The following is a 19,354-nucleotide window of genomic DNA, read 5'->3' as shown; positions in this document are numbered from 1 at the left end:
ACTCATTAACTGTCAGGTCAAGAAAACTAGCAGACATCATCTTGATGAAGTGATACAAGTTAAACATTAACAGCCCAGGACAAATCAACTTCAAGTTCTTACACACACACACACACACACACACACACACACACACAAAACAAAAAAACAAAAACACAGCTGTATTTTGGTGGTACTATTGCCCAAAAATGCATAAATCACAAGAAAATATAAGACAACTCTGAGGGACAGTCTATGAAGAAATTAGCAAATATCCTTTAAAAATGTCAAGGTTTGGGGCGCTTGGGTGGCTCAGTGGGTTAAAGCCTTTGCCTTTGGCTCAGGTCATGATCCCAGGGTCCTGGGATGGAGCCCCGCATGGGGCTCTCTGCTCGGCAGGGAGCCTGCTTCCTCCTCTCTCTGCCTGCTTGTGATCTCTGTCTGTCAAATAAATAAATAAAATCTTTATAAATAAATAAATAAATAAATAAGCAAATAAATAAAAATGTCAAGGTTGTGAAAAACAAGGAGAAACAGAAGAACTATTCCAGACCGAAGGACAAAAGAGCCAACCAAATGCAGTGCAGAATCCTGGATTAGATCTCTAATCTGTACATGACTCTGTCCAACAGCATTATCGGGGGAACTGGCAAAATCTGAATGTGTTTAATGGATTAAATGGTAATATTAAACTAATGTTAATTTCCTGATTTTGAAAGTTGTACTATGGTTATACATAATAAGAGTATTCTTATACTTAAAAAATGAACTCTGAAAAAAAAAATGAACTCTGAAGTTTTTTGGTTTTTTTTAAATTTTATTTATTTGACACACAAAGAAAAAGCCAGGGAGACAAGTGGAGGAAAGAGCAGAGGGACAGGGAGAAGCAGACTCCTCACTGAGTAAGCAGCCCAATGTGGGGCTTGATCCCAGAACCCTGAACCAAAGGCTGACGTGTAACTGACTGAGCTACAGGCACCCCTGAACCTTGAAGTATTAAACACTTAAACCCTTTAATGGATTCCTATTATACTCAAAAGTACATACAAAATTTTTGACAAGGTCTGGCATTATCTAGCCATCATTCAACTCTCCAGCCTCATTTGAGAATTATTGACTACACACTTTAGTCATTAGTCTATGCTTTCCCCTAGCTTAGGCTTCACCTATATTTTCCTCTGGAAATTTTTTTTCTCTGGGAACTTTCCCATTGTAACTCCCCACTTTTCTTGTCCAAGCTAATTATGTCATCAAAAAGTCTTCCCTCGGAACACCTGGGAGGCTGAGTCAATTAAGAATCCAACTCTTGATTTCAGCTCAGGTCTTGATCTCAGGGTCATGAGATCAAGCTATGCTTGGGGCTCCCTGCCCAGCAGGGAGACTGCTTGAGATCTGAGATTCCTTCCCTCTGCCCCTCCCCCACCCAACTCACACCCTCTCTGGCAAATGATGAATCTTTCAAAAAGAAAGAAAAAGTCTTCCCTCATTCACTCATCCATTCAACAAATACATACTAAGAATTTCCTATATGCCAAACACAGTTCTAAGACATAGAAATTTAGTAGTAAATAAACACTTAAAATTTTGAGCCTTTGTAAAGCTTACTTTTAGAGGGAAAGACAAGATAGCTAAGTAAAAATAGAGCAAAGGGGTGCCCGGATGGTTCAGTCCGTTAAGCATATGCCTGTGGCTCAGGTCATGATCCCAGGGTCCTGAGACCAACACCTATAACAATCCAAGTCCCTGCTCAGTGGAAAGCCTGCTTCTCCCTTTTCCACTTCCCTTGCTTGTATTTCCTCTCTCACTGTCTCTCTGTCAAATAAGTAAACAAAATCTTTAAAATAGAGGTGACTGAGTGGCTCAGTGGGTTAAGCCTCTGCCTTCAGCTCAGGTCATGACCTCAGGGTCCTGGGATCCAGCAGCCCATCCAGCTCTCTAATCAGCGGGAAATCTGCTTCCCCCTCTCTCTGCCTGCTGCTCTGCCTACTTGTGATCTCTCTCTCTGTCCAATATATAAATAAAAAACCTTAAAAAAAAAAAAAACTTTAAAATAAATAAATAAGAAGGACAAAATGTTATACAGGGTGATGTGAGAAGACAGTAGTCTTAAATCTCTACATGTGGTCACTTGCCTATATATAGAAGTAAAAATTGTAATAATTTAAAACATCATGAATAATGGAGAAGGCAAGAAGGAGGTGATGTGATGAGGCAAGCAGATAAATGAGATAAAAGCATTACCAGTCAAGGGAAGATCAAGTGCCAAAAAGCTGGGACAAGAGTATGCCTGAAAAATATGCTGCCATGGCAAGGAGGCCAATAAGGTCAAAGAACAAGCACAGGAGAAAACAGTAGGAGATGAAATCAAAGAAGTAATGATGCCTTGAATACAACTGTAAGACTTCTGGCCTCTACTATATAAAATAGGAAGGGGACCCATCAAAGAGTTTGGACAAAAGAGTAACATGAGCTAACCCATTTTCACAAAGTCACCATTCATGGTTGCTGTGTGGAAAACTGACTTGCAGTTATGCAAAAGCACTAAAGAAACCAGTCAGGAAGCTATTACTATAATCCAGTCAGAAGATAATGGTAGCGTGGACCAGGGTGTTCCACTTTGGTGGCAAAAGTGTTAAGGGCATGGGTGCCTGGGTGGCTCAGTCGGTTAAGCCTCCAACTCTTAGTTTCAGCTCAGGTCACGATCTCATGGTTCACGGATATAAGACCTGCACTAGGCTTCCGGCTCAGCGGGGAGCTTGCTTAGAAGATTCTCTCCCAGTGCCCCTTCCCTCACTGCTCACTTACTCTCACTCTCAAATAAATACAATCTTAAGAAATTGAGGTGCCTGGGTGGCTGGTCATTAAATGTCTGCCTTTGGCTCGGGTTATGTTCCCAGGGTCCTGGGACTGAGCCCAACACCGGGCCCCCTGCTCAGCAGGAAGCCTGCTTGCTCCCTCTCCCACTCCCCCTCTTTCTGTCCTCTCTTGCTGTCTCTCTGACAAATAAATGAATAAAATCTTTTTTAAAATAAGTAACATAAAATCTTCAAAAATATACAGAGGAAAAAAAAAAAAAAAAGATTTGATACAGGCAGTCGATCTAACTCCTACTTAAAATTAGTTCCCAGGGCGCCTGAGTGGCTCAGAGGGTTAAGCCTCTGCCTTCACCTCAGATCATGATCCCAGGGTCCCAGGGTCCTGAGATCCAGCCCCACATCAGGCTCTCTGCTCAGCAGGGAGCCTGCTTCATCCTCTTTCTCTGCCTACTTGTGATCTCTCTCTGTGTCAAATAAATAAATCTTTAAAAAAAATAAAAATTAAAAATAAAATTAGTTCCCCTCATCCTTTATAATCTCTTAGGCCTCTGAACTCTTCCTTCATAGAACTTAAAACAGTTTGCAATACATTTAGTTGCAGAATTATGTTTAACATCTTTTCTCTTAAAAGATTCTAAGCTCCCTGAAAGCAAAGACTGGGTCTGTTTGTTCACTATTTTACTACTACCCTAAACAAATAAATCAGTAAAATGTGAAGTTTTTAAAAGTAACTTTTTTTTAATCTCTGAAAAATAAACCCAAGATTCTCTTATTTTCATAATGAACAGACCCTACTAAAGAACACGGCCATAAGGACAGAATACCAAGTACCAAGGACCTGAGGCAACAGAAGGCAACTGCGTGCCTAAGGGTGTTCATGGCACAGCAGGAAGTCTCATATGGCTATAGGGTGGGGATTTACAAACTCTTTCTGAGAATGGCTATTGTAGGCTTTGCCAAGCAAAAGGCAAAAAATCAAGGATAACATGTTGGTCCTTATAACAAGAAAGAAAAATCCTGCCTAACCTATATCCTTTTTACCAAAGTCAGGCCATCTCAGATGGTGGGCACACTAGGTACAACTGTCATTAGCTGGAGCCATTTCCAAAGGAAGAGTATCCAGTTCCGTGGAGAGGGCACCACTGGGCGGCTGGGGTGAGGGGGTAGGTAGGATAATACTAAACACAACTTCATTCTCTGAACTTCATTCTACTGAACTTCATTCTCTGCCCCAGTGACACCCAAATTCCAGGACGCCCTTCTCTTCTCCCAGAGAGCCCAGCCATCTCAATTTGGGCAGCTGGCTCAGCTGCTGGAGACAAGGCAATTTGCTGAGTCACCAGTTCCCAGTCTGAGATTCTACATTTGCTGCCAAGTGTAGGTGGCACCAGAGCAAACCCTGAGCAGCAACAAGGTGCAGCCAATGGACAGGGAGGCAGGTGCAGGGAATAAAGGGGACAATGGGACAGAGGGAACAGTCCAGCGAGGTCTCCAAGGCTCAGAGCACTAACCAATTAGAGTGGTGGCTATGGAAAATATAAAAATAGGCAGCTGGGCAGGCCTTAGTTTGTTGACTTCTGCTCCAAAGAAAGCAGGAAAGGAAGTAGTAGGAGATAAAGCTACTTCCTCTGCAAATGGACCAGGAACCAAAAAAAAAGAAAGGCTAAACAGAATGTCTTAAATTTTTTACACCTACTCTATTCAAAGATTTTGGAGTCAACTCTCAAAACAAGTTGTGTGGGGAAACAGTGCATTTGTAGCCTATATTTAACTGACTAGAAGCTTTATGATGGAATCCTTAAAAACAGCTGTCTCAGGAGAGGTTATATAATTTAAAGTAAGTACTGTAGGACGGCAGTCATTGGAAATCAACAATATCTGATTCACATGAAGTAAACGCCAAGCGAGACGAAATAATGCTTTTCAAGGAAAGGAGCCATTGCTAACTACAGTTAAAATGCTGTTCCTACAGCACCAATTACTCCTTTGATATATTTCCATCATACGACCCCTGGTAATTCAGCTTAAATCTCAGGTCTCAAAATTCCTAAAGAGGGAACAAGAACAGAAACAAGAGAATCTACCCACCTCTCTATCATTTAAATATGATTTACTAAGGGCGCCAGAGTGATTCAGTCCTTAAGTGTCTGCCCTCGGCTCAGGTCGTGATCCCAGGATCCTGGGATGGAGCCCCGCATCGGTCTCCCTGCTCGGCAAGAAGCCTGCTTCTCCCTCTCCCACTCCCCCTGTTTGTGTTCCCTCTCTCGCTGCGTCTCTCTCTGTCAAATAAATAAATAAAATCTTTTAAAAATAAATAAATAAATAAATATGATTTACTAGATCAGCAGATTCTAGCTTAGGCTACACCTCTAAAAAAGTAGACCAGGACTGCAACTTTTCCACAAGTAGGAAGAATGAAAGCCAGTGTCCTATACCAGAATTGGCCAAAAAAAAAAAAAAAAAAAAAAAAAAAAAGTTCATTATGATTATGATAAATATGTACTTTAGTATTTTAGAAATAAGTACTTTTTTAATCAAATATAAAACCCTAATCATGCTTAAGAGGTATAATGTCACAGCGGGCAATAGCTCAGGCTTGCAAGTCAGACAACCCTGAGTTTGAATCTCAACTCCACCAACTCAAAGCTGTGTGACTGTATGAAAGTTATGAATAACTTCTCCAAACCCTTCCAAATGTGAGGTGATAGCTCATTAATTTAAGCATGAGGAAAAAGATGATACAATACATACTAAATACTTAAAGCAGTATTGATATATAGTACATTTGACATAAATGGTAGCTACAGATTATTTTGCAACTATCCAGAAAGGCCTTTTATGTTCTCCAGTAATTTTATAAACCTCAGCCACCTTAGAGCAAATATTCAATAGCTCAATTTTTAAAAGCTCACAGGGGGGAGGAAAAAAAAAAGAACCCTAGGAAATGAATTCATTTCTCTAAATATACAAAAGACCAAAAGACAGTTATAGGACAAATTCCCATCAGAAATTCTAGTTTTAGGTATACCTGCATAGCTCAGTCAGTTAAGTGTCTGTCTTCGGCTCAGGTCATGATCCTGTGGTCCTGGGATCAAGCTTCTCCCTCTGCCTGCCACTCCCCCTGGTTATGTGCCCCCGCACTCTCTCTCTCTGACCAATAAATAAATGTCATATCAAAAAAAAAAAAAATAAAGCTTTCTTCTAAAATTTTTTTTAATTTTACTTATTTATTTGGCAAAGAGAGATCACAAGTATTCAAGAGAGGCAGGCAGAGAGAGAGGAGGAAGCAGTACCCACCGAGCAGAGCCCAATGTGGGACTCGATCCCAGGACCTGAGCCAAAGGCAGAGGCTTATTAACCCACTGAGCCACCTAGGTGTCCCTCTTCTAAAGTTTAAAAAAAAAAAAAAAAAAGAAGAAGAAGAAGAAGCAAGTTCTAGTTTTGGGTTTTTTTTTTTTTTTTAAGATTTTATTTGACAGAGATCACAAGTAGGCAGAGAGGCAGGCAGAGTGGGTGGGGGGAAGCAGGCTCTCTGCGGTGCAGAGAACCTGATGCGGGGCTCAATCCCAGGACCCTGAGAACATCACCTGAGCGGAAGGCAGAAGCTTAACCCACTGAGCCACCCAGGTACCCCAAGAGGTTCTAGTTTTAAGGGCACCTGGGCGGCTCAGTCAGTGAGCATACAATTCTTGGTTTGGGCCCAGGCTATGATCTCATGGGTGATGGGATCAAGCCCCATATTAGGCTCCCTGCAGAGATTCTGCTTATAGCATCTCCCTCTCCCCTTTTCCTGACTCATGCACATGTACCTGTTGCCTGTGTTCTCTCTCTCTTTCTCCACATCCCCCTAAAATAAATAAATGAGTCTTTTAAAAAAGAGAGAGAGAGAGAGAGAGAGAAAAAAAAAATTCTAGTTTTAAAGTTTGAGGGAAGATGTGGAGATTGAGAACAACCAATCCACACTAGCCAAAGCAACACTGTAATGCAAATTTACATGATCTATAGAGCTCTAGTCACTACTTAGGGCTGTGCAACTCCTGACCACCCACCAGAGAGAAACAAGAGAATCCAAAGAGCTGGACCACTTATTGGTCAGAGTTAACAGATCCTTCCGCATCCTTATTTTTACACTTCTTCACCCAATTTTATCACATGAAGAATCATTAAGGAAGCATTTTGCAGCAAAATAGAGTAAAAAGTAAATAGTCAGGGAGTCAAGAGGTCAGGATCTTAGTCTAACCCTACCACAAAGTCCACTGTGTGGCCTTAAACATCCTGTGGGCAAAGGATTCTTCCTTAAGGTTACACAGAATGAAGACAATCCTAACAAACTTTTTTATTTACTAAACATTAGAAGTCAAAACACAGGAGAGCCTGAGTGGGTTAAGTCTCTGCCTTTAGCTCAGGTCATGATCTCAGGGTCCTGTGATAGAGCCCCATGTCAGGCTCTGCTCAGCAGGGAGCCTGCTCCCCCCCACCCCCACCTGCCTCTCTGCCTACTTGTGACCTCTTAAATAAACTCTTTAAAAAAAAAAAAAAAGGGGACGCCTGGGTGGCTCAGTTGGTTGAGCAGCTGCCTTCGGCTCGGGTCATGATCCCGGCGTCCTGGGATGGAGTCCCACATCGGGCTCCTTGCTCAGCAGGGAGCCTGCTTCTCCCTCTGCCTCTGTCTGCCTGTGCTCGCTCTCTCCCTCTCTCTCTCTGATAAATAAATAAAATCTTTAAATTAAAAAAAAAAAAGGAAGTCAAAACACAGAAAAATCAGATTTTATTTTTTTTTTTAAGATTTTTATTTATTTATTTGACAGAGAGAGAGATCACAAGTAGGCAGAGAGGCAGGCAGAGAGGCAGGCAGAGAGAGAGGAAGGGAAGCAGGCTCCCCGCTGAGCAGAGAGCCCGACGCAGGGCTCGATCTCAGGACCCTGGGATCATGACCCGAGCCGAAGGCAGAGGCTTAACCCACTGTGCCCAGGCGCCCCAACAAATCAGATTTTAAATCTTCCTTAAAACTGCCTATTCAAGCTATCCTACAACCCAGTAATCGCATACTGGGTATCTACCCTAACAATACAAATGTAGGGATCCAAAGGGGCATGTGCACCCGAATGTTTATAGCAGCAATGTCCACAACAGCAAAACTATGCAAAGAACCTAGATGTCCATCAACAGATGAATGGATAAAGAAGAAGTGGCATACACACACACACACACACACAAAATAGAATACTATGCAGCAATCAAAAGAAATGAAATCTTGCCACTTGCAATGACATGGATGGAACTAGAGGGTATCATGCTAAGCGAAATAAGTCAATTAGAGAAAGAATTATCATATGATCCTCTGATATGAGGTATCTGAGAGGCAGGGTGGGGGGTCATGGAGTGTAGGAAGGGAAAAAAATGAAACAAGATGGGATCAGGAGGGAGAAAAACCATAAAAGACTCTTAATCTCAAGAAATAAACTTAGAGTTGCTGGGGGATGAGGGCATAGGGATAGCGGGGCTGGTTTATGGAACTGGGGAGGGTGTGTGCTATGGTGAGTGCTATGAAATGTGTAAGCCTGAGGATTCACAGACCTGTACCCCTGGGGCAAATAATACATTATATGTTAATTTTTAAAAAAATTTTTTTTAATTCTGTCTATTCAGGGGAGCCTGGCTGGCTCAGCTGGTTAAGCTTCAGACTCCGGGTTTCAGCGTCATGACCTCAGGGTCATAAGACTGAGCCCCAAGTGGGGCTCTGTGCTTGGTGCAAAGTCTGAGATTCTCTCCCTTCCCTTCGTGCATGCTCTCAAAAAAATAAAAAAATATTTTTAAAGATTTTATTTATTTATTTAACAGAAAGAAAGAACACAACCAGGAAGAGAAGTAGGAGAAACAGGCTCCCTGCTGAGCAAGGAGGGAGCCCAATGCCAGATCTGATCCCAGGACCCTGCAATCGTGACCTAAGCCGAAGGCAGTCACTTAATGACTAAGCCACCCAGGCGCCCCAAAAAGTAAAATCTTAAAAAAAAATTTATGTTTATTCATCTATGCAGAATAAAATTACTAAGCCAAATCAAGGTCTGTCAAGTACAAGCACTTTCTGAGACCAAGGGCCAACTATTAAATATCTTTATTTTCCTCCACACAGTTTGAATAACAAATCTGTAGTAATGTCATTAATACTAAAATTATCTTAATATCTTCACCCCCAAACTAACAATCAGAATGTAAGCAACAGTTGTGAAGTAAAATGGAACAGCAATATTTTCTTTCCTGATCCATGAAATACTAGTGTTTGAAAAAAGAATTAAGAAATTACGAGACTAGTTCCAACAACTGTACTTTTTACAAGTGAAAACGATACTACCATAACACAACAAACATTAACCCATAAGAGAATGACAAATTTAGAATTTTTATAAGACAAAGCTAAAATTACAAACTATTAAAAAAAGTCAATGAAAATACTAATATCAAAACCAGTGAATGCAGCCAAAAGCAGACTGAGGAAAAGCACACAGTTCTAAAATAAATGTATAAGAAAAACAAGAGGGGAAAAGTTGATCACTCAATACAAAAAAGAAAAAGTAAAAGACAAAGGCAGAAAAAAACATACACTTCGTTAAAACATTTATTTGATAGGGGCGCCTGGGTGGCTCAGTGGGTTAAGCCTCTGCTTTTGGCTCGGGTCATGATCTCAGGGTTCTGGGATCAAGCCCCAAATCAGGCTCTCTGCTCAGCAGGGAGCCTGCTTTCCCCTCTACCTGCCTCTCTGCCTACTTGTGATCTCTCTCTGTCAAATAAATAAATAAAATCTTTAAAAAAACACACACACACACACACATTTATTTGATAAAATAAAATAAAGCCGTATTTATTAAAAAAAAAAAATGTTTGAGAGAAATAGAGAGACAGAGTGCACGCACGTGCAAGCATGGGGAATGCAGAGGGCAGAGGGATAAGCAGACTCCCTCCAGAGCAGGGAGACTGACTCTGGGCTCCATCCCGGCACTGTGAGATCATAACCTGAGCCGAAGTCAAACACTTAACTGACTGAGCCACCTAGGTGCCCCTTGACTTGATTTTAAAAAAAAAAGTAGTTCCAAGCCCTTAGCAAATGTGATCAAGGGAGAAAACCACATTAACACATGCACATTAGGAATAAGAAAAAATTTCAACTACCAATTATGAAAATAAAAAATTCTGTGAGGACTTCTGTATGACAAAAGGTATCATAAATGCAATTAAGAAACAAGACACAGGGGCGCCTGGGTGGCTCAGTGCGTTAAAGCCTCTGCCTTCAGCTTGGGTCATGATCCCAGGGTCCTGGAATCAAGCCCCGCATCAGGCTCTGCTATGCAGGGAGTCTGCTTCCTCCTCTCTCTCTGCACGCCTCTCTGCCTACTTGTGATTTCTCTCTCTGTCAAATAAATAAATAAAATTTAAAAAAAAAAAAAAAAGAAAAGAAAGAAAGAAAGAAACAAGACACAAAATGCCTGGGTGGCTCAGTGGGTTAAGCCTCTGCCTTCTGCTCAGGACATGATCTCAGGGTCCTGGGACTGAGGCCTGCATTGGGCTCTCCACTCAGCAGGGAGTCTGCTTCCCTCTCTCTCTGCCTACTTGTGATTTCTCTCTCTGTCAAATAAATAAATAAAATCTTTAAAAACAAACAAACAAACAAACAAAACACAGGTGTGGATATTTACAAATCTACATAATGGGGAAAAGGGTAAATAACCAGAAAATGTAAAAAGCTCCTAAAAATCATTAAAAATAAAAAAAACAAGCAACCCAGAAAATGGGCAAAGAAAAAGAACAGGCAATTCACAGAAAAAGAAACTAAGTGACCAGTAAACATAAGATACTCTAATTCAGAAAAACCCAGGCAATGCAGCCAAAAACAAGATACCATCTCTCATCCAACATTTCACAAAAAGCAGGAATTTAAATTAACTAGGAAGTACCAGCAAGGATGTGGAGGAATAAAAACTCACATATACCTGTTGATGGGAATGTAAATTGATAAAACCACTGTGAAGAGCCCAAAATACAAGTAACTCTCTTCCAGTTAACCAGAGATCTGAATGAACATCCTTCTGCTTCCTCCCAAAATTCCACTAAAAAAGGAATAAAAAATTTAAAAGATGTAAATGCACAAGGACAAAGACAACAGGAAACAGCACAACAGCATATAAGAGGTTTCAGGAAATTTTCTAAAAGATGAGAAGTGGATGAATGAAGCAGAGAGAGAAAGCTGAAAATCTGACTCCCTAAAGGGGAGGAGCTAACAAAATAAAAGTCAAACCATCCCAGAGAAGTCAGAAAGGATATGAATTAAGAAACGTAAGGTACCACTCAAGAAAGGAATTTAGGGGGTGCCTGGGTGGCTCAGTGGGTTAAAGCCTCTGCCTTCGGCTCAGATCATGATCTCAGGGTCCTGGGATCGAGCCCCACATCAGGCTCCCTGCTCAGTGGGGAGCCTGCTTCCCCTTCTCTCTCTGCCTGCCTCTCTGCCTACTTGTGATCTCTGTCAAATAAATAAATAAAATCTTAAAAAAAGAATAAAGAAAGAAAGGAATTCAGTGTAAGTCTGGGAAGAGAATGGTTGAAAATCTGAAAAAAAATTCAGGCTCCCAGCTCCTCTACTCTGAGAAACATGTTAGGTACACCAAGCATAGCTAAAGTGGGAATCAAGCACAACTAAGTGGGGAGGAGGATGCAGACTGAGAGGCTATGGCTGGGAGAGCTAACTGCCTGCATCATTCTCTCTCCTTCTTCCTTCCTTCTCTACAAGTTAGTAATGATAAGAAAGCAAGTTCATCACTAGACCTCTACATGGTGCTATGTACCAGTACTCATCAAGCTAGCTTCTGTTCCTGTTCCTTCCTTCTTTCTTCCTTCCTAACAGAACCCCAGATTTCATGTGGCTATATGGCTACCCTTAATAAAAACTCCCTTTTCTATCCTACCCTTCTAGGAGATATGGACATATGCTAACATATGAGCAAGGTGTTGTTATGGGGCAGTTTCCAGGGAATATTCTGGAAACTGAGCCCTCCGCCTTTCTCCCTTCTTCTTTCCAACTATCCAAACCTTGGGTATGACTACTATCTGGGCCTTAAGAACAACAACTCTAGGTTTTACAGAGCAGACAGCTAGAAGACACCTGAGCCTGATGAACTTCACAGAACCACTATACAGCCCCAGACAAGCAGAACTTTTTACAAAGGAATACAATCATAATTTAACTCACTAATAATGTAAGATCTCATACATGCAGCTAAATCCAACCTTAATACAGATGTCACACTAGACTAGGTAATGTATATATGACTACTAAAATCCCCAACCTCCATTCCCCTTGATCAAATTTCAAAAAGCTGACAAGCAGGCTTTTTCATAGGAGACTGGAAGCTTTCTCTCTCTAATTGCCACAAAAGACGCAGACACTCCTATCTGATGTTTCCTTCCCCAAAACCATAGATCCTCTCTGACCATCCTGAAGTTTACCAAGGCTCTTCTAATCAGTTTTAAGTTAAAGCCACTTTGTAAAGGCTGATGTCCATTCTCAACATGATACTCATAAATGTATATTTTAGGAAATTTTAATAGCGCTCTACAAGTTAGTAATGATAAGAAAGCAAGTTCATCACTGGACCTCTACATGGTACCATGTATCAGTACTCATCAAGCTAGCTTCTGTTCCTTAGAAATTAGCTCCAATCTTCTGATTCAAAAATTTTATTTAGAAGTTCATTATGTACGCCTTCTGGGTGGCTCAGTTAGTTAGGCATCTGCCTTCAGCTCAGGTCATGATCCTGGAATCCTGAAATCAAGCCCCGTGCCCAGCTCTCTGCTCAGGAGGGAGCCTGCTTCTCCCTCTCCCTGCCACTCCCCCTGCTTGCGCTCTCTTTCCCTCTTTCAAAAAAATGGTAAAATCTTTAAAAAAAAAAGGTTTGTGGCTCAGCCAGGAGTTGGAGTTAAGTTCCAACTCCTGATTTCAGCTCAGATCATGATCTCAAGGTCATGGGATGAGCCACGGATCATGCTCTCTGCTCAGCTGACGCAGTGGGGAGTCTGCTAGAGATTCTCTCCCGCTCTCCCAGCACTTGTGTGTATTCAGTAAGTCCTTTTTTAAAAAAATAAAAGTTCACCGTTAAAAATATGTAAAGTAATGTTCAGTTTACACAATTACTTAAACACAACTATTAAAGTAAAATATTCCAGGGATGCTTGGCTGGCTCAGCTGGTAAAGCATGCAATGCTGATCTCCAGATCATGAGCTCGAGCCCCACGCTGGGTGTGGAAACTATTTTTAAAAATTAATAAAAATTTTTTTAAAAATATATTCTGCTTGCTTGATTGAAAAAACATCTCACAACTGTCTGATTTTTGCATACTCAAGGAAGTTTTATATACATCCCCATGCTAAAATTTAATAGACTACAGTATATCTGTTAGCTTACCCTTAACACAATAAAAAGGCAAGAAGTGAAAAAAATATATACATAGCTGTTCAATGAATGGGCAAGAAGAGGATTATACAGTGAGCTACTAATGAAGCATGGTTACTTTCAAAGAGACTATCTCCAGAACAGCCCCAGTACCTAGGAACAGTTCTCACATTTATGCCTGAGAAAAGAATAAAGGACTGAACAAATGAATGATGTTTTAAAATTCACAGCAGAACCCTATCACAACCACTATCCACCATTCCCTCTTTGCCGTGAGTCTTAAAACTATGCACCAATTGGGGCACCTGGGTGGCTCAGTCGTTAAGTGTCTGCCTTTGGCTCAGATCATGATCCCAGGGTCCTGGGACTGAGCCCCAAGTCCGGCTCCCTACTCAGCAGGAAGCCTGCTTCTTGCTCTCTCAGCCCCCTGCTTTGTTGCCTCTCTCAGTCTCTCTTCTCTGCCAAATAATAAATAATCTTTAAAAAAGAAAAAAAACTACCATGCACCAATTGTCTCTGAACACTCCAAGCTCCTTAAGGTTTGGGATCAAATTTAATCTACTTAACAAAACTGCTAAGTCTATAAGGAGATGTTAAGGTATATAAGGAGATGTTAAGGAGATGTGTATAAAACTTCCTTGAGTATGCAAAACTCAGACAGCTGTGAGATGTTTTCTCAATCAAGCAAGCAGAATATCTTTTTTTTAATTTTATTATTTTTTAATGATCTTTGCAATCCAATAGTCATATCTTTAAAAATAACACCAAAGGGTCATAATCTCTCTGAGCAATCTATTCAGTATACTTCTTTCGGGGAACCAGCCCTTCCCCATGCCAATATTAATACCACTTTGATCCATGTGGGATGGAAAAGTTAAACCAGCAGACTGACTCAGACAAAGGCAATTAAATTAGCCTATTTCCCCTATTTTCCATCATCATAAATGGGCACAAGCCAACCCAGTCAGAGACCTCCCATGGACTTTCGCCAGAGATAAAATTACTCCTCATTTAAGATCCTGAGTATTCGGGACCACTGTAATTACAGTAGAGCTACGTGGGACCATGTCCTCCAGAACAGGAACAAAGCTCACCTAAACTTAGGGATCACAAACCCAAGATGATCTCCAGTGATGTGTAAAGCTAAAGTAGTGATACTCCTAAAATTCTCAGACACAGGAACAAACTAATTTAATCTAGGCTTCTCTTTGCATCCTAATTCAGCTGTTTCTCCTGTGAAACAAGGATAATGTGTTTCCCATAGGTACCAACTAGGCAAAAGAAAATTTTTAACTATGAAGTACTATAAAAATGTTGTCATCCCATCCGAAAAGTACCACAAAAGGAACCCTCATTAAATAGAGCATGACCTCAATAAGCACTGTTAACAAATCACTTCCTTATGTGCATACCTTCCTGTGAACAAACTCATTTTAAGCAACCTATCTTGAACGTTCTGTCACTGAAGCTTAATTTCAAACAAGCACAGCTCCGAACCTTTGGAGTTCTCCATCATTGGATTATGATACTTAAGATAGCCCATTGAAAGTAAAAACAATGTAATGAGTACTAGACGTTTGTCCCAAGGCCCCAATTCTCTCACTTTCCTCGAGCAACTACTATTATGAAATCTAAACCTGGCCAAGAAAGTTTTGCGGTGATGCAAAAATGGGGAAGGGTGGAGTCTCAGAGACCCACCCCCCCCCCAAAAAAGTGAGGAAAATTAGTTCTGGAAAACGTGGCGAGCGAATAGGACGCGGCCGACTGTTCCCCACCCACCCACCCCCCCCCCATAGAGAACGGACGGAGTCCCAGCAGACCTGGGGCTGAGGCTAGCCGGCGGGACGAGTGGGCAGGGTGAGTGGTGGCCTACCGGGCCGCTCCGGCTCACCAGGAAGGAATGCAGACCACACCTACGCTCCCGGCCAAGCCAGGGCGGGGCGGCCCGACTCCGACCTGGGTGCGAGGGCGGGACGCAGGAAAGGCAGAGGAAGAAGTGGGGTGGGGAGAGCAACAGGCCGCAGACCACCTCCCCTTCGCTCGCCCCCGGGCCCACCTCAGAAGCGTCTCGAGAGCGCCCTCGTGCTTGTCCAGCGGGCGGCCGAGGGCGGCGCGGCGCAGCTTGCTGAGCTCCTCCGCCGCGCGGCAGTACTGGGCCTGCTCCTCCCCTCCGCTCGGGTACGTCTGCTGGATGAACTTCACCAGCGGCTTGGCCAGGTCCACCTCCGAGGTCTTTTTCAACTGTACCGAGATGAACGTCGCCATGGCGAGCACCTCGGCCGCCGTTCGGGCCAAAGAGCGCAGGACCGCGACGAGAGTCGACTCGCGCGGACTACCCGGCTGGCGGACCGGCGGACCGAGGAGCAGACGGACGGGTTCTCCGCCGGTGCTTTGGGTCCGGCCACTTCCGGGAGCTTCCGCGCAGGCGCACTGGGCGCGCCGCCTGCAGTCACGTGAAGCGGACGGGGGTCGCCGGTGCTCTTCTCCTGGGCCCACTTTCGTTTGGGCTGCGCGGTAAGAAGCTGACTTTTTTCGGAAAAGGAATTCTCCCTTTCCAGCTCGCTGTCGCAGCGGGTGGACCGAGCGCTTTCACGTATAAGTAACTATTCTTCGTCCGAACAACTGGTGAAGTACTGTTGAACTGCCATCTAGGAGAGTTTTCCGCTCTCTGTCCAAGACGCGGCTTCAGGGTGGTTGTGACCTATGGTAGTTCGTTCAACGGACTGCTCTACACAAGGACTGAGCCTTGTAGGCAAGGTGTCCCAGCCATTGTGCAGCTTACAGTCAGGTAAGGACACAGATACTCAGGTGGACAAACAACAGTGTGTTTGGACTGTAGGGTATTAGGGTCCCTTGGAAGAACCTGATTTAAACAAGATAATTAGAGAAGGGTTCTCTGAGAAGATTAACTTAAAATGACCCACACTTTGAGAAGTGCTTGACGTTAGAAGAACGGAAGAGTGGCAAGGGAGAGCCTCCCAGACCAAGGGAATGCAAGTGCAAAGGCCCTAGGTGGCAAGCACTTCCCTTCTTCTGAGAGTTGAAGCAAACTGGCAAAAACTTAAAAACCACACGGGAAATGGAATGAGATAAAGTTGGAGGAGTAAGCAGGCATCAATCATCACAAACTTATAGGCCAAGTTAGAGAATTTGTATTATGGAATAAATGCAAAGGAAGCAATAAATGGGATTTAAGCAATATTGACATGATAGAATTTGCATTTTAAAAAGGTCATCGTATGCATCAATCTGATCTCTTGATGGGTTGTAGTATGAAGTATACGATATCATCTGTGATATATTCCAAGCAAAAATGTTTAGCTTGAGTCTGTCAAACCTTTGCATCCAACACAATTATTAGAAATACCCGGGATAGGGACACCTGGGTGGCTCAGTTGGTTAAGCAGCTGCCTTCGGCACAGGTCATGATCCCAGGGTCCTGGGATACGTCCCACATGGGGCTCCTTGCTCGGCAGGGAGCCTGCTTCTCCCTCTGCCTCTGCCTGCCATTCTGTCTGCCTGTACTCGCTCGCTCGCTCTCTTTAAAAAAAAAAAAAAGAAAGAAATACTGGGGATAGAGAAGCAAAATACATAGGAGGCAACCAAACATCGAGGAGGTAGAATATTCTGCAGAATAACTGGCCCCATCTCTTCAACAATGTATTGTTATGAAAAAAGCCACTGCTGTATGAAAAGAAATCTAAGGTACACAAGAGTAGATTGAATCCTGGTATGAACAGACCACCTTATAAAATGCTGAAGAAATTTCAGTATAAATAGACTGACTAGGATGAAAATGGAGATTATTAACTGAAAAGAGCAAGTCACAGCATAGTACGTATGTTATAATCTCTCACTTTGGTTACAAATACAAAATACATGTGTTTGTGTACTACAAAAAAAAATCTAGGATTATACCATGAGTGTGTTAACAGTTGTAATCTTTGGAAGTGGAGTACATATTTTTATTTTCAGGTGTACAATATAGTGATTTGACAAGTCTGCAAATTATGCTATGCCCACCACAAGTGTAGCTACCATCTGTGACCATACAATGCTGTTACAATACCATTGACTGTATTCCCTATGTTGTACCTTTCATCCCTGTGACTTACTCATTCCATAACCGGAAGCCTGTCTCCCACTCCCCTTAACCCATTTTGCCCATCCTCCACCCCCCTCCTTTGACAGCCATCAGTTCTCTGTATTTATGGGTTTTGCCTGTCTTTTCTGTGTAATTTTTTTACAGCATATATACTGTTGTTATAAAAGTTTATCTTACCAAATTTTCATTTTTTAATAAAAGATTCTAGGTTAAAATAAAATAGCCACTTAGCTGCTACATAGCTCTACATAGAGAATGCATTAAAGAAAGGCAAGGTGAGGGGCACCCGGGTGGCTCAGTGGGTTAAAACCTCTGCCTTTGGCTCAGGTCATGATCCCAGGGTCCTAGGATTGAGTCCCACATCTGGCTTTCTGCTCAGCAGGGAGCCTGCTTCCCCCTCTCCCGCCTGCCTCTCTGCCTACTTGTGATCTCTCTCTCTCTCTCTCTCTCTCTCTCTCTGTGAAATTTAAAAAAAAAAAATTTTTTTTTCAAAAAGAAAAGCAAGGTGAAAGTTATGAGATCATGTCAGAAATCCAGGCAAGAAATCATGAAAGCCAGCATTAGCGGGAGTGAGCTAAGTTGATGTGTTTTTGAGTTAAAAATTGAATTTACTGATAATCAAGATAGGAAGGTGAAGAGAAGGGAGGGAGAGATCAAGGAAGCTCCTGGTTTGGGTGCCTGATCTTCTGAGTGGTCAGTAGAATCATTTACTAATAGAGGAACTGATGTATCCTCCACTTATGGGGGCAGAGGGTGGGGAGTGTTTGTATCCAGCCATTCAAGTGGAGTCAAGAAATTGATAGTTGGGTTTATGGGGGATTAGAGCTTCAGAGAGAGGTTTTGTTTGAGAATCGGCCGTCAGCATACAAATTATTTTTAAACCCCTGGTAATATAAAGGAAGACAAACAGAAATAGATCAGAAGCTATCAATTAGGGATGCCTAGGTGGCTCACTCGGTTAGGCATCTGCCTTTGGCTCAGGTCTTAATTGGGATCGAGGCCTGCGTAGGGCTCCGTGCTCAGCAAGGAGCTGCTTCTCCCTCTCCTCCCCGCTCATACTCTCTGTGGCTATCTTTCTCTCTCTATCTCTCTCTCAATTAAATAATAAAATCTTTTAAAAAAAAAAAAAAGCTATAGATTAGGAAAGATAGAATCAGATTACGAATTTTTTTTAAAGATTTTACTTATTTATTTGATAGAGATCGCAGGTAGGCAGAGAGGAAGAAGCAGGCTCCCTACCAAGCAGAGAGCTCAATGTGGGGCTCGATCCCAGGACCCTGGGATCATGACCTGAGCTGAAGGCAGAGGCTTTAACCCACTGAGCCACCCAGACACCCGGATTAGGAATATATTTAAGGCAGAAGATGATAGAGTATCTTGTAAGGTTGGTTGATAGAACTGACGTACTGCAGAGCGAATGAACATTCAGAAGAGCCTGAGGAGCAAAGCATGTGAAAAGTGGAGAGGAAAGGGTCACCAGAACTGGGAGGGTAGAAGGGAGGGATTAACTATCAGAAAGATGTAAGATAAATCATTTGTTGAGGCAGATGGAGAATGAACATAGATGTGCCTAACTATATTGCATTGGTCAAAGGAAGATTAGGGTGATCCTGTCTGATGGAACTTAAAATCCAAACTCCCCCTGAGGGTTGCTGGGGGAAGGGGGTTTGTGAAGAGGGTGTTTGGGTGATGCACATTGGGGAGGGTATGTGCTATGGTGAGCGCTGTGAAGTGTGTAAGCGTGATGATTCACAGACCTATACCCCTGGGACAAATAATACACTGTATGTTAATTTTTAAAAATCCGAAGTCCTTACTGTAGCTTGTTTTATTTCTGCATATCTCTTCAATTTCATATTTTACCACTTGTTCCTCATTTATTAGTGTGTAGTCACATTGGTCTTATTTCAGTTTTTCGAATTCACTGAGATCTTTCCACATAAGACTTAGAATACTTCCCCCCTCGCTTTTCTTCATATGAAATGTCTCCTTCCCATCATAGCGTTTAAAGTAGA

The 19,354-nt window shown here is 42.4% G+C and overlaps 1 protein-coding gene across 1 annotated transcript in view; it reads right to left on the bottom strand.

Annotated features, from left to right (window-relative positions):
- PDCD6IP (programmed cell death 6 interacting protein) overlaps positions 1-15,661 on the bottom strand; it is an 81,691-nt gene extending 66,030 nt beyond the window's left edge. Inside the window, exon 1 of the mRNA XM_082725816.1 lies at positions 15,291-15,661. Within this exon, the coding sequence (XP_082581942.1) occupies positions 15,291-15,499 (209 nt within the window). The 5' untranslated portion in view covers positions 15,500-15,661. The remainder of the gene's footprint in view (positions 1-15,290) is intronic.
- Between the last annotated feature and the right edge of the window lie 3,693 nt (positions 15,662-19,354).

Source organism: Mustela nivalis, assembly GCF_964662115.1.
Source record: "Mustela nivalis genome assembly, chromosome: 1".
NCBI lineage: Eukaryota > Metazoa > Chordata > Mammalia > Carnivora > Mustelidae > Mustela > Mustela nivalis.
The sequence above is the reverse complement of the archived record's forward strand: the minus strand, read 5'-3'. Positions and strand labels throughout refer to the sequence as shown.